Source organism: Perissodus microlepis, chromosome 5 (assembly GCF_051167445.1).
Source record: "Perissodus microlepis isolate ML-2025 ecotype Zambia chromosome 5, ASM5116744v1, whole genome shotgun sequence".
NCBI lineage: Eukaryota > Metazoa > Chordata > Actinopteri > Cichliformes > Cichlidae > Perissodus > Perissodus microlepis.
The window spans coordinates 35,420,292-35,441,237 of NC_140465.1; the positions used below are offsets into that span (position 1 = coordinate 35,420,292).

General features: G+C 43.1%; 2 protein-coding genes across 8 annotated transcripts in view; one reads left to right on the forward strand and one right to left on the reverse strand.

Annotated features, from left to right (window-relative positions):
* Nucleotides 1-20,946, forward strand: part of LOC146387779 (butyrophilin-like protein 1) — a 413,480-nt gene that overhangs the window by 180,858 nt on the left and 211,676 nt on the right. The gene's annotated exons all lie outside the window — the stretch shown is intronic.
* Nucleotides 3,113-20,946, reverse strand: part of LOC146387789 (dedicator of cytokinesis protein 3-like) — a 241,037-nt gene continuing 223,203 nt past the window's right edge. For 5 of the 7 annotated variants that reach the window (XM_084929595.1, XM_084929600.1, XM_084929597.1 and 2 more), the window contains 18 exons: nucleotides 20,765-20,858; nucleotides 20,528-20,676; nucleotides 18,661-18,747; nucleotides 18,452-18,556; nucleotides 17,851-17,992; nucleotides 17,547-17,713; nucleotides 16,850-16,936; nucleotides 16,540-16,719; nucleotides 16,047-16,130; nucleotides 14,951-15,067; nucleotides 14,471-14,601; nucleotides 13,222-13,366; nucleotides 12,938-13,019; nucleotides 12,719-12,837; nucleotides 12,279-12,366; nucleotides 12,059-12,178; nucleotides 10,455-10,540; nucleotides 3,113-9,736 (listed from right to left, as the gene is read on the reverse strand). In XM_084929595.1, coding sequence (XP_084785721.1) covers nucleotides 9,035-9,736; nucleotides 10,455-10,540; nucleotides 12,059-12,178; nucleotides 12,279-12,366; nucleotides 12,719-12,837; nucleotides 12,938-13,019; nucleotides 13,222-13,366; nucleotides 14,471-14,601; nucleotides 14,951-15,067; nucleotides 16,047-16,130; nucleotides 16,540-16,719; nucleotides 16,850-16,936; nucleotides 17,547-17,713; nucleotides 17,851-17,992; nucleotides 18,452-18,556; nucleotides 18,661-18,747; nucleotides 20,528-20,676; nucleotides 20,765-20,858 — 2,685 coding nt within the window. In that variant the 3' untranslated portion in view covers nucleotides 3,113-9,034. The remainder of the gene's footprint in view (nucleotides 9,737-10,454; nucleotides 10,541-12,058; nucleotides 12,179-12,278; nucleotides 12,367-12,718; nucleotides 12,838-12,937; nucleotides 13,020-13,221; nucleotides 13,367-14,470; nucleotides 14,602-14,950; nucleotides 15,068-16,046; nucleotides 16,131-16,539; nucleotides 16,720-16,849; nucleotides 16,937-17,546; nucleotides 17,714-17,850; nucleotides 17,993-18,451; nucleotides 18,557-18,660; nucleotides 18,748-20,527; nucleotides 20,677-20,764; nucleotides 20,859-20,946) is intronic. The other 2 variants (XM_084929594.1, XM_084929598.1) reach the window with 2 other exon arrangements.

The window sequence follows — 20,946 nt, forward strand, 5'->3', positions numbered from 1 at the left end:
CATCGCACATTAGAACAAATTCTCTTCTTAAATAAAAATGAAAAAGGGTTACCTTAAATGCATCATGTTTTTAATTTGCAAGTTCATAAGCATTTTCCTTTTCCATTTCACAATCAATTCTACCCCCAGGTCAAAAATATGTCTGGGAAAATTTCCCTAATATAATATTATTTATAAATACACCTGTCTAGCGATTAATTGCATAAGTGCATGGAGGGAGGACCTCACAGCAGAAGCATACTCCATAATGTGTTGTACATTATTATATGTATATATTATATGTAACGTGGTATTTTTCAATTATTGTATTTACTAACATCAAGAAGTCACAAGCAAAGAAAGACCTCACAATGGTGCATGTTTAAACAATGAGAGTTTACTGGTCAAAACTATTTATTAAACAAATAAAACACATTTTTTTAACCACCAAAAAATACACGTTCAAAGCAACACAACAGCGGCCCAATATCAGACAAAACTCCACTCTGTAGAGTGGGCAATCGTAACGAAGCAGTTGGTTTTATTTTGTGGATTCAAGCTTCTCTTTGTATTTTTGGCCACCAGATGTCACCAGAGAGGACTGTGTTGAAAAGCTTCGAGTAATGAACCGTTTTTCAATACAAGCTTCAGTGTTTCAGAAAGCTTCATTTGGTCATCACTAACCTCCAGTGTCCTGCAGGTTTTAGATGCGTCCTTGATCCATCACAGCTGATTTAAATGGCTACATTACTTCCTCAACATGTCCAGAGGCCTGGTAATGAACTAATTTGATTCAGGTATGTAGACCCAGGGTGAAATCTAAAACTTGCAGGACACCGGCCCTGGAGGCCCAGAGTTGGCTGAGCATGCTGTACATAGTCACCGTACCTTGTTTGCTCTGGCAGAATGATGTTAGAAATCTTAAATTTAATCGGAATTAGCAATTAAAAGACACATCCCAGTTATTCTGCTGGTCGTTTACCAATCTTCAGAGGGCTCTAAATGCAGGCATTGAAACATGTAAACGCAGTAATGAAACTACTCAATTACCAAGTAACAATTAAGTTGGAATAACATAAATAATGTTACTAAAAACTGTTACATACAAATATTAGGCATACCTTTTTATGTTGTAGTCGGTCTTTTCATTGAGGCCATTTGTCTGTGGGTGGTAAGCTGCTGTGACACTTCTTTCAATTTTCAGTAGCTTGCAAAGATCTATCAAGCGCCTTGAGGCGACTTTTGTTGTGATTTGGCGCTATATAAATAAAATTGAATTGAATAGATCAGAGGTGAGCTTCAAGAGACAAAGACAAGGTTCTTATACACATTCATGCACACAAAAACTTTGACCCCAGTGAAGTCAAGTTAAAATGTAACTAAAAAATAATTGAACACTTACTTCATTCACAAACTCTCTGACTTGGTCCAAGAAAATCCTTATGGGGCGTAATTTTTTCATGTACATCTGCGCTGTATGTTAATAAAAGTGCCTGTGAGAGATCTGAGACACAGCTTTGACTAAGAATTCTCTTTTTGTTCTTACTTTATGGCTTAAAAAAAATATCGAGATATATATCGTATATCGCCATCCAGCTAAAAAATATCGAGATATGAATTTTGGGTCATATCGCCCAGTCCTAGTCCTTATACACACACAACACGGCAATATTACGTTGAAGCACAGTACGTATCACTCCGCGAGGCTCCAGACTATGGTAGCCGTAATGCTCCGACAATCCATCAAGTGGTGCAGCTTCGTAGTTTAGCAAAGTGGTACTAAAACATTTTTTTGAAAGGTTTCTGAGCGCCGTGTACCACATAAAATCGGTTCGCGGTCAGTAAGCACAACCAGAATTCATACATAAGGCACACTGTCGATTTTTTCTCATATTAAAATATCGATATTTTAGTACTTTGGGGTAAACTTGTAGTTTTTCATTAACAGAAATACAGTGGAAAGAAACTATATCATTTGGATCTCTAAATTGGAAGGAACTACTTTCTCTTACGCCTTTCATAGTCATATGTGAAATACGGCTGTATAAATGTGTTGCATCTATATTTTTATCTTGTATAAAAATATATCGATATATTTAAAAACTCGATATATCGCCCAGTCCTAGGGTGTCACACCACGATGTGAAGATTTTCTTTGCTGTCTCCTCCGTCCAGGGTTAGGCATTCATTTCTGATGGTTAGGGTAAGCGGCTAAGGAAAGCATTATGTCAATGAGATGTCCCCACAAGGATATAAATGTGTGTGTGTGTGCGTCACACTGCTGTGAGGGGTCAGTGAGATCATATTGATCATAAAACTGAGTGTTTCACTCCAAAATCTCAGGGACTCGAACCACAAACAGTAACTCTGAGAAATCAGAGATAGTTTTTACTTTTGTCTTCATGTCGAGACCAGCGTCAGACTGTCGACCTGTCCAGGGTGTACATCGCCTCTCAGCCTATGCTAGCTGTAACCCCCCCCTCCCAACAGGATACGTTGATAGCCAATACTCCCAAACACTTGATTCTGTTCATCTGGACGTTATGTTTTCAGTGGGAAAAGGAGTCACTTGGATGAGTGAAGAAGCGTTTCTCCCCCTGAAAACTCTGCGTCCAGGTGAACAGAATCAACTGTTTGGGATTTCCTTACCTGGATGATTGAGCATATTGTGACACAATAAATAATATGAATACATTTTATTTTAGATGTCCTTCAAAACACTCAAGTTCACCTTGCACAAAAGAGTTAAAAACAATAAGAAGTGGTTGTACAAAGTCTGTGTTTGCCTTTGTACTGCATTTCCTTTTATAGTTATTTATTAGTAACAAACTATTACACTAATCAAAGCCATTAAACAACATCCAACAGACTTTAAGTTCTCCAACAAACTGAACGATGTGAAAATCGCACAAATGAACCTGAACGTTTCCTGGAAAAGTGAAATTAAAAATGTTTAAGAAGACTAACTTTAAAAATGATGTAAAGTGTATTTTTAATAAGGTTCAGATTTATTGGGAGAAGTTCTAAATTTATGTCATTAACTGAGTATCTGTGATCATAACTGCATGAATTAAACAAAAACTGAACTTTATAGCAGCAAACGTGAAATAACGACAGGCTGAATCCAGTCGAGTCAATAAAAGTTTATCGTTTAATGTTTGTCATTAATCATGAATCCACAACACAGCAGTTTGTTTAGTGAGTAGGAAAAACGTGAGTATTTACATCTACCATCATACACGTCACAGTTTATACCCATGCTAACACAACAAAGACTTTTATATACAAGAAATACTATTAGCGTCGTCATACAAAGGAGTGCCATCGTTGGAACTATCTAGATTTGTCATTGATGCAAAATACACAAAATCATAATAAACGTCTCCTCAGCTGCCCTGAAGTGATCGGGATAATTCGACAGAATGAACTTGGATCGCTGTGGACCGGGTTTAAAAACTGGTTTACATCAGAAAACACAAGGCGAGACGATCACAGTCTACGTGTATACGAGGTTTGCCCTTCATGCCCGCGATAATACGCCCTCTCCTCGTTTATGTACAAAGAAATCAACGCGTCTCCTCCGTGAGCTCCGTCGGATTTCCCTCCACGTTCCTCCTTTTAAAGGAAACACAGACTGGGTGGGGTCAGTGGTTTTAGTCTCACACAAAACTTACTTTCTTTTAAAAAAGCACCAAACTACTTTTAATTTTCCTGCCATCCGACACGTTCAAGCCAAAGAACAAAAGAATGAACTGAACGTCCTACAAACAAACCTCTGATTTGCATAGTTCATCTTCACCTGCTTCGAGTTTGATTCACTGAAATCTGAACACTTCATCGCTTCAGACCGAGTATGCAGGACCGTTTGTTTAAAGCAAGAGTTCACAGCAAAATCAAAGATGTCATTTTAACTGTGGTAACGGTAGTAACTGTTTACACATCTCTTGTTTTGGTGGGAATGACCCAGTTTTTGAGATATTAGGTGCAGAGATTTCTGCCTTCTTTTGAATACAAAGTACTAAACAGCACAAAGAACTACTTTCTTTTTACTGTCTACATCCGCCAGCCAAAGGAAAATGCAGCCAGGTCTCTCTTTAGTGAGCAAATAATTAATATAAGCTGGTCAAAGCAGGCCGTCACTTTACATAAAAGATGCCGTACCCACCAGCGAGGTCCCCCCGTTGGATATGAAGGATGCTGCACATTCATATTGCAGCAACTTGTCAATTACACCCTGGTTTATCCACTTGTTTGCCTCCAATAGAACGACAGCTGATAAAATTAAAGTCCTGACACTAGTGAGACTCGTCAGGTAAATATTTACTGAGGTCATAGTTCAAGCTGCGGGGGTTGTTTTCTCAGACTTTTTTTGCAGGACAAACAGTTGCCCCCTAGTGGCCACTGGAAAGAACGCAACTTCCAGCTTTGTTTTAATTTTCAGACGTGGAAGCTACAGCCATCCTTTATATACAGTATACAATCCCAGTGTCCACTCACAGGACAAAACAGACTGTTACCGGGATAAGAAACAAAAGCACCAGAATAAAACTGTAACGCAACAAGCACAAAGGAGCAACGACACAAAAGGCAAAAGAAAATCTATGCATGTGTGATTGCAGCATATGCATGTAAAGTAGGTTTAGTTCAGGGAAAAGAAAATAGTTCCCATATGAAACATCTTCAATATGTTGTTGCTGCTTCTTTATTTCTCAGTAGCTGTCAACGATCTCAGATTCTCAGTTTAGCTCAGGTATATTTAAAAGACAGCAGATGTCAAAATGTTCTAAAAGGATGAACAGAACTAAAAATCAGGAGAAAATAATTTAATTCTGCTGTGAACTTTTCTTTAGTAAACTGTTGTGTGACTTCTCTCTCTCCCTCTGGTGTAATTCGATCCTGATATAACACACACTCTCTCACAAACTGCCGTAACAGCACACACCTTCATTGTTGCAGTTTCTCATTGCTGAAAAGCTTCTCTAACCTGCCTGCATCATGTATTTACAGCATCCCCGCTCACGGCTCTTTGTAGGCTCAGAAGGATCAAACATAAACGGGTCAGCACGACTGCACACGGAGCTTTACAGATAAACAACAAACACACAGAATGACAGAAAAGTGATAAAAATTAAACCTTCCAGTGCGTTATGTGAACTGGAGGTAAAGGTTGCAGGAAGAAAATGCAATAAGGTGATTTCTAAATCTGGCTTTGTATAAACTTAGACATATTAATATCAATCTTCATGTTTTGCAAAGGCAACAAGCATAACAAGTGTGCTGTGAGAAAAACTTTGAGAGCACTCAAAGCTGTTTAAAACAGAGGTAACATTATATGTTGTTGGCATAAACACAAAGGCGTCAGTGCGAGTCTGTAACAACTGTTTATATCGCTGTGAATACACACAGCGCATGAATCCACCATCAGCTGCACTGAGTGTTAATATGGGTTTCAGTTTCAACAGGACAACAATCAACTCCAACTCTTCACACAAGGATGAAAGAGTTGATCATTTAGGGAATAAATGAACTAAAATGATTTTAAATGAAATGTATAACTGAAAGTAGAAGAAGAGTGAAGCTAAAGATCTAAAAACAAACAGGTTCAAGGAGGCAACTCGAGCCGTGCTGCATAATTCACCTGTAACATCATCAGTCAGTTCACCAAACACCCGACTTCATGAATTCAGCAGTTTTCTGCAAACTGTCCGGGCTGTGGTGCAGCCTCTGTGCGAGCCACAGGACAGTTTCATGGCTTTAACTTTTATAAGTTGGGAATAAAGAGACTGGAAACGCTCACCGGACACAGAGCTCTAAACTTCCACTGAACATCTTTAACCATCACTGCTTCACTCGTATGTTTATGGTGGAGAATTCAAGCAGCGGGCCCGTATCACTGCTCACACAGCTCACACCATGCGTCGCAGCAGGAAACGCACATGTGCAACAACTGTCTGAATGATGGCTGTTGTTCCATGTAGCTTACTGGGTCAGTGAATGCAGCACACACGTTCACTGACATTACAGGAGCTGAATATTTAATGTGGACCCGCTCTGCTCATTTCGAGCTCTATATTTTGATGTTTGGACTCTACCAGAGGAGCTTTGTATGACTCATAGTGAAAAATAATACTGCAATGTGTCTGAAACAAGCTGCTTCAGTGCCCGTCTCTTTAGACTGGCTGCTCTTTGTAAACAAAACTATGGCTGTGTTTACTGCGCACATCCATCGCACTCACACACAGTCTCGTCGTTTCACTGAAAACAAACCTTCAGCTTCTCTAAAGCAGCTAAAGCCATACGAGGCAGAGTGCGCACTCAGGCCGTTAATCCTTAAATCTAAAATGTCTCAACCTGACTCACTTTGTCATAGACATATTTTTATGTGATGCCTATATTTACTTATGCATGTATCCCCTATTTTATTGTTCTAACTTACGTTTTCTGCTTTCAGCCCTTTATGTAGACAATGTTGATTTGATTTGATTTATTTCATTGTTGTTCTCTGTCTTAACTTTTAATTCGTCCCATCTCGCTCTTCGATGTCCAGCTTCCTGTTGAAATGTATTTTTCTATTTTTGCTTTTCTGTCAAAGCACTTTGCAAAGACATCGTGTTATTATTATTTAGCCTCACAGGGGAAACAGTTATTGGGGACTATTTTCTGTGTTGGATTTATCTAAATGTAGCTGGACTTAAGTTCAAAACTACAAACTACAGAGCCACCAGCCATCGTCACCAACACAATATGACACTGAATCAGGATTCTGAGTTTTCTGCACCTTTAGGAGGAACCAAAACAGGACAAACAAAGCTCAAACACAACGATCAGCTTCACCATGCAAAATGTGAGAAGGTGATCGGACACCAGGCAGAGCACAACGAGGATTTCAAATAGCCATGTGAGCTAACGGCTGTTCAACCTAAAAAGGAGGCGAAGTGATCAGGATGACAGTCTGCTCACAATCTGAGTGCTAAATGTAAAACGAATATTTAAAACAAAACACTAAAATACAAAAGTATGACCCTTTGCAGTACTTTTACACGTCTACTACTAAATCCTGCTGATTCAACATCCTTGGTGTTCAAAGTGGTTTCCTAGACTACAAAGACATCAGTGCACAGTACAGTATTTCTCCAGTGCTTCCAGTGCTTCACCTCACAGTCTCTGTTCAGTGAATGAACATGCATACAAAACAGTACCCTGATTAAAAAATGTACAGTCATTACTTTCATAGAAAAAATGCCAAAAAAGGTGTATATTTACTTCAGTTAACATCCCTAAAAATACCAGCAGTCGGACGCCTCGCACATATTTACAGGTTCCTCCGCTGAACGCATCGTCAGCTTTAAAAAACCCTCAGAGCAAACTGTCCCTCGCTCCTGTTTTCAGGGGCTGCAATAAAACCTTCAGCTGTTGTGAAGTGCACATCGCGTCTGATGAAGCGGCTACTGTCGGCTCAGAAAGCCATTTGCACATTTCTTCAATCAAAAGTATAACGACTGAATATAAATTATATGTATATACTTCTTTATACTGTATTAAATGTATCTACATTCTCTCTTACTTAAATATAAACACTTCTCATCTCTGTCGTTTATCTTCAACATTTCAGGAAAAAGTGACAAAATCTTCGAAAGCCGTCGCTCTGTTTGCATAAAGCATCACTTAAAGGTACTTTTTGTAACTTCCTGTTTTCTAAGATTAACAAAAATTAACAGAACATAAATACCAGCTTGACTTTATGTCCTAAACTATCTGTGTTTTCTGGTCAAATGAGGTCCCGGCCGTACTTTGGTGTATTACCTTTTTGTTCAAACGCTGCCCCCTGGTGGTGAACGTTTTATTTACATCGTTACAAAAAGTACCTCTAACCGACGCCTTTATAGCCGCTGTTTACGTGACAGAAATAATCATCATTAGTTATTTGCTTTAATTTTGGTCTTTTGTTTTCATCTTTTTAAATCATCTAAATCAGTGATTCCCAAACTTAAAGCTGCTAAACTGGAGTCCACACGAGACTGACCTTTGGTCCCCCTCGTCCCACATCGAGACAGTGTCCCACATTTTGTTCACTGCAGGACAGGCACTTTCCAAAAGTCTGGCTTTTATCCAGTGCCTTTAAAAAAACTGAAATACAGGGAGACTACTTAACTGGTGAAGTCAAAACAAAGGAAATGATTTTGCTTTCTTAGTTAATCTGCAGTGATGCAGAAAGGAAAACATGACATTAAGTGACAGGTCAATTATCGGGACAGCAAAAGTAAATATAGTAAAAAGAATATATCACGGACAATAACATGAAACTTCTTGTTGTGCTTATTGCGTCTGCTCAGCGAGGCAGGAGGGAAAGTCCTTCACAAACCTGCAGTTTGTCCTTTTATAGTTTTTTTAGGATATGTGAAGATTCCCACACAAATAAACTCCAGATGTTGTAAAATGTTGTATCATCGAGGTTCATGGAATCTGGACACCCTGCCTCTGGAGGACACCCTGCAGTACCTTCCCAGCCCACTAAGGGGCAGCGGCCCACACTTTAGGAATCACTGATCTAAATAATCCTTCAGTATAACATCCCTGCTTTGACCGTTCTGTATCTATAGGTTTTATTTGTACATAAATAAAAATGTTTTTAAAGTGCCGTTTGCCTTTAAATCTTCAGAGCGAGGTTTTTTTTTTTTTATTTGACTACAAATCCCTTCGTAAAATCACGGGTTCTGTTTCAGGTGTAATCATGAATTTAGTGAAAAAGCTGAGCAGCATTTTCTCAGGTTAAACCCCCGTCTGCACATATAAGAAGTAAAGATTCAGGATGCAGTGACATGAGGACTGTTTGGTTAAAGGAAACACGTCTCAGAGGTCAAGGACTCGTTAGCCAGATGGAGTGTGCGAGAGCAGACTGAAACCTTTAGTGGTAACTGGAGGACAGCTGGGGGCGAATCAGAGCTACCCTCAACTTCATGACCCAGTTTTTAGTTTGGCTCTCGCTCTCACGTCTTTTCTTTCTCTCTTTTGAGAAGAGTTTCTTATCTGTCCCTATAAACCATGAGGGGGCGTCCTACTCCTCGCCGATGCCGTGCTCCCACGCCACTTTAGCCTGCTCATCCTTGGTGGCTGCGATTATGGGCTGGGAGATCTTGCGTGGCATGGGCCGCGGTGCGGGAGGTGGAGGCGCTGCAGACTGGCTGATCAGGGAGTCCTCTTCAGGGATGCAGCCCTCTCGGAGGTAGGGTTTAGGGGGCAGCGCCGGAGGCTCATGGAGGTGGTAGAGAGGCGGGTGGTGGGGGATGTAGTGTGGGTGGAAGTGATGGTGGAGTTGGTGGTAGTAGTGGGGGTGTTGGGGGTGCGGCAGCACATCCTGCTGCTGCATTTGTTGAACTCCGATGGAGGCCGAACCCGGAGCCTGGGGTTGGATTTGGGACCCCGCCTGAGCCGGGGTGACGCCTCCCGGGGCAGAGTGGCTGCGGCAGGGCGGGGGCTTGACTCCATCCAGGACTTCAGGTTCGGAGACGCTGTACCTGACGGGCTGGTAAGGTGAGTCGAGGTCCTCCTGGTCGGTGGTCCAAGCCTGGCTGCTGGGGACGGACTCCAGGGTGTCTGTGCGGCTGGCGGTGGGGTCAGAGGAGGAGGCGGGGCCACCAAAGTTGCTCTCACTGAGGGAGGAGACTCCGGAGCTGGCGCTGCCTGACAGGTTGGAGTTACTGCCATCCAGGATGGACTGTGGACTGGTGGGCGAGGCAGGTATAGGATGCAGGGGAGACTGGAGAGAGAGGCGAGGGAGAGTCACACAAACAATCACTAACACAGAGTCTGTGATTATCAGCTGCAGTTTTATTAAATATGTTTAATGTGTGTGTCGATATTTCATGTCTGTTAATATTTAACAAAGCAGGTCAATCACATTCTTTTCTCATGCATAAACATAAAGATCACAACTTATTTACAATGAATGTCTTCTAACTATAATCACATCTGATTGAAGTGTAGAAGCAAAACAATGACAGTACACATTAACAGGCATACTTTAAACTATAAATATACCAAGTAACACAAAAAGCAGGATTCTGGGGTGTTTGTTAAAAAAAGAGGAAAAAGGAAACATGAAGCCAGTAAATCAAATATTGCTGATGAGATTAGGAACAGGACACGAAGGTTTACAACTGAACAGAAAAAGACACAAAGCTTCCTCACAGACGTATTTGTCGTAACTGTTGGTGGATAAACTGTAGAGTTATTTTCAGCTGGTGTTGCAGACTCAGCTGTGAACACTGATGCTTCATTTAACAGAACAAAAACATGGACACAAAGAAAAACACAGACAGTAATGTGCACTGATTTGTGAGTGCATACACACACACACACACACACACACACACACACACACACACACACACACTCACACTAATGGACTGACAGACAAACTTCATCCAGACAGACAGCAGGCAGGAGGAGGAAGAGGAGGAGGAGGAGAAGGGTACCTTTCTTAAAGAGCGCGCGGGGAGAGCTGGAGGGAGGTCGCTGACCTGGTGGTGGAAAGCGTCAAAGTGCATCGACAGGTGTTGCCCTACAGGGGGAGACACAGCAGGACTGACTGAGAGAAACTCGCACACACTCACACACATTTCAGACCAGAGAGGAGGAGGAAGAGGAGGTGGGAGGAGGGGCAAGGGGGAACGAAGGTCAGAGAGTGGAGAACAAGAAAGTAGAGGCAGGTGGGTGGGGTTAAAACAGGAAAAGGGGGGAGTTGGAGGAGTGTGTGGAGGAGGGGAGGTGTTCAGCTCTGATAGCATTTAAGTTGTTTGGTTGCAGTGGTATGTAGTGTGTGTCTGTGTGTGTCTGCAGTGAAAACGAGATCAAATTAACCAAAGTTCACTCTCAGAAAACGCTTCCTTTCTTTCTCTCTGTGCTTCGAGCCGTGCAGACGTCTCCTCTGAGGTTACAGGAACCACCAAACGCTTCATAAACACTTCATGTACCTGAACTTTCACTCTTGGGACTCAAAGGTTTGAATAACGCGATTTGCAAAACCGAGAATGTTCGGCGGTTTTGAAAGGTTTCTGTGAGGGACTAATACGAGTCTGCGTCGTCACAAATACTCCTGAATGAAAAGCAGAGCTGCTTTGAATCCCCGATCATAGAGGTCACGGAGAGGAGAGGCCCAGCGCTATTCTGTTAATACTTTCTCAGCCAATCAAAGCACAGCTTGCTTAAAGGGGGAAAAAAAGCTAAAACAGCTGTTTTCAGACAGAAGACAAACTGAGAGGCTGCACTGAGACCCACCATTAGATACACAGGGATCATGGAGCTAATCTAACAGGTCAGGAATGAAGAACAGAGGTACAACCATTGAACATGACAGAGGAGATGAATCTCCCCTGAATTCTGCTCAGAAAACAGAGTCATGTCTTCTGACCCGGTGCTTAAAAAACAGATTCAGCTCCACAGCCAGAGTCCCCCACACAAACACACTGCAGGGGAACCTGTGGGGATTCCCCACACACAAAAACCAACACACGCAACGATGCACAAGAATCAACGTTTCGCTCTCGCACAACAAAAACCCAGCAGGGGTCCACGGATGACACTTTCTGGGCTAAAGGCGTTCAGTTGCATGGCTTCATGTCTAAACTTGGTTAAAAAGTGGAGTTTAGTAAATATCTAGTAAACATTGTCTACATTAGACGTTAATTCTGTAAGTCTAACACTGAAGTGTTTCTCTGTAGCTGTGAGCTGTGTGTGAGGGGGACAAACGGTACATTCTCTTGGTGGTCATGATCATCCAGCTCTGCATGTGTGGTTCTCCCTGGGTTGCATCTCACTGACGCGCTCGTGCAGCTGTTTTTAGGATTATTGTTTCACAGTACGAAGGTTCAAATCCACTGAGGCGATAAAGAGGAAGTCCTTTCATGTTTCAGACGGTTTTAGATGTAAAAGAATGACATAAAAAGACTTAATGCTTCAGCATCTGGCAAAGTTTGATTTATGCTTGGTGGGAAATCAGTGCACAACACAGAGACAAACTGAAACACACGCGCACACGCACACACACACACACGCACACGCACACACAGTAGTTTCGTACCTTGAGGCAGGTTGCGTGGTGGAACAGGTGGTGCCATGACACTGCCAACGTGGGAGGAAAGGAAAGGGAGGGCTTCTCTGGTACCGCTGTCCAAACTCCAACTGCTGGGAGTGGTCAGGACTGGAGGGCAGAAAGTGGAGACGGGTGGAGTGGAGAAGATTAAAAGATGAGTTTTACAGAAATATTCTGTGTGTGTGTGTGTGTGTGTGTGTGTGCCGACCTTTCTCAGCCACAGAGAGGTTTGGGTCGCTGCAGGGTTTGCATGGACCGATCACCTGGTGGAACAAAGCCCGCTGGAAGTTTGGTGGCTGAGGAGGAGACCATGAGCTCGTTAGAGAGGACCACAGCGATCACCTGAATCAGACTTTAATCCGTCTTCAGCTCAGTAAAGAACTGAACATGATTGCATTCGAAAATATTTAGAAGACTATCTGAAGGTAGGTTGAATCCATGAAAAGCACCTGCAGCATCACAGGTCAGCTGATCACAGTCCAGCACAAAGAAAAATAATCTTTGTGCACAAAACAAGAGCTTCCAGTTTCCTCTCCTGTCAAATCCCACTTTACCCTCTGCATGTGACGTACTTGCAACTTCTAATAAATCAGATTCGTCAGACAACTGTCACTGCTGTAGTTCAGGATTCCCCCTCCACTGCTTTACCTGTCCATTGTCTGTGATGTTGGTGTACATCGCGCTGCTCGGCCTCTCTCTGTGCGGCGGCAGCAGCATCAGCATCTCTCTGTTGTGTCTGTATTTGTCAGGCAGAGACGGAGAGCCGACTGCAGACGGACAGATTACAGAAGTGAGAAATGTGTCTGAAAGAATACGAAATATCAGAAAGCTAAATATAGTTTTAAAAATCTTCCATGGGCCGCTCACCTCTGATGGTTGAGGGGGCGGAGTTTATCATCTGAGAAGGAGCAGAGTGGGTGGAGCTAAGACTGGAGGAGGACAGGCTCGCCTGCAGTTCCAAGAAATTCGAACGCAGTATTGTACATGTAGATTACAATAATGTGAGGTATTCGAGCAGTGATGCTCAGCTGTGCACAAAAAGCTGGACATGATAATATTACAGTCTTTTATATTCATATGTGATATATGGAGTGTTTCTTGTTTCTTGCAACAAGTGCGTTTCCTCTCTGCGAATCACGTTTTTCACTGACCTGCATGCGGTAGAAGTCCTCGGGGTGTTCCACTACCATGCCGTCAGCCAGGATCAGCAGATTGCCAACGTTTCCCATCTCACTGGAGTTGTGAGAGGAGAGAGAGGAGGAGGAGTTGCGCACAGGAGTCAGAACAGCTATGGGACTGGGAGGAGGGAACGAAAGGAGGAAAAAAGAGGAGAGGAAACAGGGAGGGTAAAGAGAAGGAGGGCGGGGGGAGAAGAGGGAAATTCCAGGTAGAAGAAAAGGAAGGAAGGAAGGCAGGAAGGGGAAGGGCCGAGCAAACCAAAAAAGAAGAAGCGAAAGCCAAACAGCCGGCATGCATGAGGCGATGCGGTGAGAATGAGAGCGATGGTCAGCCATGAGCATGCAGGAAGCACGATGCAGGGTGGTGTCAGTGAAGGACGAAGGAGACAAAGAGAAAATGGCAGATTTTCAGAAAGTGCGATGTGAGCAGAGGACAGCAGAGATGCTGCGAGGAACTTCTCAAAGATCATTAATGAGACACAGCAGGTGAACCACAGATGGAGGTGAAGCCAGTGAGAAGAAGTGTGCTGACTGTGAAGGATGGTTTCTGCCGTGTTCACCACATTTAATTTAACAGTTTCAATTAAGAATAAGATGAAAGTAATTAACGAGGATTATTAGTGATTTAATGGATTCTTTTCTGCTTTATATATTTACAGTAACACTTCCAACTATCAAATGCAACGAAGCACAGCAGAAGATGTGGAGACAACCAGGACAGAACCTGGAGTGATACCCAGACCTCACTCGACCGAGCCACCTCACACGCCTCTTTATGGGGGCATGAAGCGCTCCCAAACCACCCGTCGGTGATCTCTTATTCCAGTGAGGCTCCTCTGAGGCCACCACTCGTCCTAAACCCAGAACCGGAGCTTTGCCTGGTTGGGCCGCAGACCCAATCCAAGGAGTGGAGCTAAACTCGGTGAATATGATTTGATATCCTTTCTTTCCTGTATTTAGAAGGGCAGTGACAGCTTTAGAGGGAAGGGTGGAGGCTGCTTTGTCTCTCTTGATCCGTGCCCCTTTGACCCGACCCTCTATGCAGACTTAGAGGAAACTGACTTTGAGGATTTTTTTAAACCTTTTCAACATGTTTAGATACCCTGAATGAGGTTTTGATGACATGGTGGTGCAGACTGAGGAGTGTATCAGGGTGTAGCTGAATAAGATTAAAGCAGGAGAGTCTAACAGGAAATTTAAAAAGTCTCTGCGTGTTGCTGACCTGTGTCGGTGCATCAGTTTGAAGCTCTCGGGGCTCATGGGGCCGTGAGTGGCCAGGATTCCTCTGGGTGTGTTGGGCCCTGAACCGGACTTGTCTAAACCAGGCAGACCCTGCAGAGACACATAGAAGCACTGCTCTGAATATTCACACTGCCCTCGGGTGTCCACACAGACAGAAGAATCACTGGTTGGAACGGTCAAATAATGCCTGGAAAACTAAACTATGAACAGAGGTGAAATGTTCAAAGAGATTCTTTGCAGTGACGTAGTCTCTAAGCTTGGAGCACACTAACATCCTCTTTGAAGAAGAAACTAATTCGGCTCTGTAGTCGTGCACATGCATCCTTCCAGCATGTTTACACCGTAATGAATCTTCTTCTACACTCGTTCATTTTGGTTCATGAGCTACATCTGAACAACAGCTCCGCGTACGTATTTGTACCTCCTGAGGTTGTAATATTATATTGTTTTGTGTGCTCACATGGCAGAGGCTGCTCCTCATCATCTGGAACTGATCTATCAGCTTCTTGTGCAGGGGACGCATTTCTGGGTGCACCAGCTTCTCGTGCACAGCCAGACCGACTCCCAGGATGTGAACCTGTGTGAAAACCAGTTTTTAAAAACATCAGCGGATGAGATGAAGAACCCTGTTAGTATGAGAAAGAATGAAGACGAGGTTGTTGCTCACGCTGGTCTACAGACAAATCCTTCCTTTGGAAAACTTAATAACGTGTTTCACCTGCTTTACTTTTGCCTGCTTCATGTCAACAAATGTTTTTCTACTGGATCGAAATAATCTGATATGGGAGAGGGGGCGAGGTTGGGGGGGCATCTCCTCCTATGTGTGTGGTTGTGTGATTCATACAGCTGGGGCTGAAAGTATTAGCCCCCCAGGAATTATGGAGCATTTTGCTAAACTTCTTCCCAATTTTTGCAGCATTGATGAAACTTGATATAATCAAAGATTCACAAGACCTGTTAAGTAGCTTCTGGGACATTTTGTAATATAAAATACATTTTTAGTCTTTATATCAAATATAGTCAAAAGTATTGTTGCCAAAAATATTAACGACATGTGAACGTTCGTTTTGAAAAAGAGCGGCACATCACAGCCTGACAGCCCAGTGACTATTAATGGCCACGGGGGCTAATCACTCATTTCTTTCTTGTTTTGTATCAATGAAATATCCTGATTAAACTTAAACATTGTTATTTTGGAAACAGATCCACTATAAAAAACAAAGACTTGTTGTTAATGGTCATTTTCTTTCCTTCAGTTCAGTGAAAGCATGAATGATAACGTCTGCATGCAGATATATGAAAACAAAAACTATAGATTCAACTATTACAGGTTTTTCTTCAATCTGGTCATCGTGACATTTGTCTCACGCTAAAGGTCAAATTCGCCACATGGTTCTATCTGAACACACTTACAGCTCTATATGTGCTTCAGTGGAAGCACATATAGAGCATGAATATGAGTATATGGAGCCAACTTGGTCTATTTGGCATCTCAGGACAAAAGGCAGAGCTGTGTTATTAAAGCTCTGCAGGAACGTCAGCAAACGACATCTCACCTGCTCCTGCATCAGGTCTTTAAGCTGTGTGATCTTCTCAGTGTCTTCAGGGTGGCTCGAGATGTACTCCTTATCAAAGAAAGCCTGCAAACGAAGGAAAAAAGCAAAGTCAAATTTATGGAGCAGTACTGTGGCATTACATCATCCCAAAACACCAAACCTTATAGAAATGAACATTTTTAGTCCATTTTATACATATTTTATTCACACAGATTCAGAGAGATTATGCCCACGGATGACAAACTGCTGTGCTTTGTATTAAAATACATGTTCTGTACTTTTGTTTATAAAAGGAAACTCTAACATATCACTGAGGTTAGTGCATTCTGGACCGTTTGTGTTTTATGAGTGGATAAAATAACAGTGGTTTAATCATATTGTGGCCCCTCCTTCACCTGCCTATGAAACTGCCCACTGTGATGCGCTGTAAGATTTTACTGCTGTGACTCAGCCTCACGGGGGCCGATGACATGAAATTCACTGCTTGTCTGACCTCTTGGTATCTGGCGATGCCTCCGTTAACAGCAGCGTCGATGACCCCGTTCAGCGTCATGCTGAGCAGGTTGATGTTGCCGTGCAGCTGCTTGTGTTGGTACTGGCTGATCAAAGTGCGCAGCTCCTGGTTCTTATTCTCCACCACAGAGATGGCGTTTTCTAACGGGCTCACCTCCACCTGAGAGAGAGACGCAGAGACGAGGAGCCAAAGTGAGAGACGCTCAGATTACTTAGTAGAATATATCATAATAGATTGTTGTGAGTTTATGGATCCTGTTTATCTTTACAGATCTCTTTCATGTGCTCACCAGCTCTCTCTTCTCCACCTCAAACCAGCGGGAAATCCCAGGCAGAGGGTGGGTGAGGATCAGAGTTGTCCTTTCTATCCACAGACTCTGAAAAACACGACAAGCAGTGAGATAAACAGTCCAGACTTCAGGAGGTTTGATGTAACATCTGCAGCCATCGAAATCTCCTGAAATATCACTAATTAGTGTTGAGAAACCGGTTTATTAATCATGTAAACTTCAGCCAAAATGAGCCACGCTGGCTGAATTTTCAGAGAGCTTCAGAAAAAAAACAGGCAGATTTTAATGAACTGAAGCAACGCTGTAAAAAAGAGGTGGATAAAAACCCTCCACAACGATGTGAGGGAGTCGCAGAGCGTTTGATGCTGTAAGCTGCTGAATCACGAGGAAGGTTGAAGGAGAAACGATGTCTCTACTGTCAGGGATGGAAATGACAGAAAGCAAAGACAGACAAGGAAGATGTCAGATAAATTTCACAGGAAGGAACTTAAAGAAATGTAAAACTTGGATAAACAAGGTAAAAAAGGTTTTTTAATGAGTCACTGGATATAAATGCTGTTTTATTTCATATTGTAAATCACATTCATAAGAATATAAACAAAGGCAGGTTCAGCTGGGTTGTAGTAAGTAAGTGTGTTAAGCTGATTCATTGAGTATCTAATAAAAGAATAAGAGGAAAAAGCACTTCCTGTCTCACTTTGAACTCATTGTCTCGATCTTTGGGGCCTTTGTGGAAGGGCCGGTCGTAACGGAAGCGGCGAACGTTGTTCACGCGATAGAAGCTCTTAATGCGGTCCGGTACTCGGTCCATCTGAAGGACGGTCACGCTGTCCGGCACCGGCGTTACTGCGTAGATCTGCAGGTCTGAGAGGAGGGAGGTCAAAGATATAACTGAGAGCCGATAACACAGCAAACAAAACGTTTCCATGGACGTCAGGCGTGGATTAATATTTAAATCGAGCAGTCTTTGGATGGACATCAGCTCTGCTGCTGAAGGATACACTGTGCATCACACTGCAGGATGGCCTCGTCTGGTTGATTGGGGTGCTGCATTGCAATGGCTTGCGGGAATTCTCCCAGCATCCTTTGCTGGAAGGCTTCTAACCTTTCGTAGTCATGACCACGGCAGACAAACTCTTTGTTCTAGAGGCAATGAATCAAAAACAAACAGAAAAGATTAAGATGTTAATTTTTTAAAGCAGAAATCTTGAAGCCACCTCTTAAGTAACAAAACCTGCAGTTCCTGTAATGACCACTTGAGGCTGGATCCCAAAATGCTCTACAGCAGCCGTAAACATGTTTACTTCTCGCTTCATAACAGCTGTTTACTGGGTCATTGAATTCAGATGTGGCAGCTCAATTACTAGCTTGACCAAAGTCCTTCTAGAAACAAGTCTATCCACCCTTCAGCCATCGTAATATCCTTAGAGTTTGCTCACTTTGCCCCAAAATAAGGTTTTAAAAGGCTTTTTTCCTGGACAGCGTACGTCTTCTTCTGTGAGAAGTGAAACCATTAAGGCTTTCATTTTCTTTTCTAATGGAAAATTACTCAACTTCAAAGTTAACGTGCATGTGTAAATGCTGCACAGTGACATCACTCACTCTGAGGAAGAAAGGGAACTTCCTGCCGTAGAAGCCGACCCTGAAGAACTCGGGCTCCAGGCGCTGCTGCTCCATGATGTTGTCGTAATAGGCCGCCTCCATTTTCTGCAGGTAAAGGTCGCAGAGGAAGATTGTGAGATCTAATAATTAATATTTCCTTATCATATTAAAGATAAAAGATTCTTGATGTAAGTGTTGTTGGGGCTCACCCGTATCCAGCTGAGACTTTGGTAGTCATACAGGGATTCGTACTGGAAGGCCAGCTCCCTGCACAGAGGAATGCCATACTCCCAACACTGAGGACACACAGACACACAAAACCATGGAGGCGCTGATGTTTGAAGCAAAAACACAACAACTAACAAACTGCCTTTAACTGCAGCGAGCTGATTGGTTAGCAGATAACACTTTACATACTGACCCCGTGCTTAATAGAGTGTGAAGATGCAGCAAGTGTCTAATATGAAAGTAGTTGCTGCTGGCACCTTGTAAAACCAAGACTGGCACCCCGGTGTAAGATAAGATAACATACCTTTATTAGACCCACAAGGGGAAATTTCATAAGGCTGCCGACCTATTGCACGCAATGGCGGCGCCATCTTACCCTCCGACCATACATACATTACACAAAACATCACATGGGGAAGACAGGTCAGAGAGGTGTAACAATGGAAAAATGCACCACACGAGGAAAGATAAGGAGAAAAAAATGTGCACATAGCACATGAAAAAACTCTTAATACACCAAAGAAACACATGACAAGCAACAGGGGCGGGTAAAGGGTGAGAGAGACAGCGCATCCGGGCCTGCAGCATAAGCGCTGGTCTCCTTGATCCAGCGTCAGCATCGGAGGGGAATAAGCATCGAAGGCGTTTGGAAGGGGATGAGTGTACATCTGCATGTGTGTATACGTCTGTGTGTGTGTGTCAGTTCAGCTGAGACAGTGTCCTTCGCCCTGCCAGGCTAAGTAAACAGTCTTCCAGCCAACCCAGGTGGCCTTGCATGGAATGGGAAGAACAGTCTAAACACAGTCGTTATCAGGGTGTTGTTGTTCAGCTCCAGCCTTGAGACCGCAGCTGGCGCCGAAGGGGTCTCCGCATGAAGTGATGGTGCTTTTTACTTTAGTGCGAACAGCTCATATGAATTTCAAAGCTGTTCTAACAGTCGGACACTGGTCTCTCAATCTCCCGTTGGAGAGCCGCGAGCTTCTCCAAGAGCCGCGAGCTAGCAAACTGTAAACAGTCTGTGTGGGGAAATTTTAAGGAAGAAGTCGTTTAATGTGCAAATCAGATGCATGATTTTAGTTCACTGCTCATGTAAGCTTAGCTTTAGACAGTTCATTTGCAGAATTCTTTTCATATGTTACAAGAAAGTGTAACATAGTGTGAAGGTGCAGCTCTTAATATAAAAGTTTAATACAGAGAATCAGAAGCTCCGGGCGAGAGGTGAAGGTGGTTAAAACAAATCTGTGGATAAAATCGGTGATGATGTCTCGTAGAGAAGGATTGATGCAATACAAGCAACTGACTAACTGACAACTTTACATGTAGGACTGATAGAAGATGACTGAATTTCAATTAGAGAAGAAAAAAGCCCACAGAGGCTGCTGTTGCTGGGTTTTGGCGCTTTATAAATAAATTCAATTAAACTGAACACTCAGTCGACTCACGTTTGAAACAGTTTATTACAGTTACTTTTGGAGGATGGCCCAAAGAGCCCTCTAGTGGATAATGTGGGTAATGCACAGGTGGAAACAGCAGGTACGTTACATGGCAGGAACAGCAGATATGTCAGAGTGAGACTTTACAGCAGACTGCACATTAGGATGAGAGTGAGGCCTACTGTGGGTGGCAGAGGACAGATGGAGCTGAGCTCAGCTTCATTTCTCTTTTGTTAAAAAAATATTTCATTAGTCAATAAAATGATTAAAATGACATATTTATAAATCACCTTTCAAAACTCATGTTGAGCTGTAAGCCATCAGTAAGACTACCGAAATGCTGCATACATACATACACCATTAATGAAGCAGCTCGTGACCTCTAAAGCCCACGCTGACCGTGTCACGCCCTCACCTTCCCCTTGTTGAAGTAGTGGATGACTTTCCTGCAGAGTCCCTCCTTGCGGTGCCACTCGGTCTGAGCAGGATAATGCAGGAACTCCTTCAGAGGACGCTCGTCCCAGTGCAGCAGCTCCCAGTATAACAGCAGGGTGAACGCGGCCTCTGCAGACAAACACGGAGCCCAGAGAGCGTCAGCCTGGCGTTTGTCACACGTTCTGCTCGTGTCCACGAGTGACTGATTCTGCTGTACCTGTGTAGTTCTCCGCCTGCAGATGCATGTCACACAGTTTGTGGATGTAGCGGATGTACATCTCCTCCTTGTTGATCTCTGACTTGTAGAAGTTCTGAGAAGAAACAAAACAGACAATCAATGCACTTCCTGTGTTTATGCACTGATTTAAACCTGGGATGCCAAACGCTGCAAATACCCAC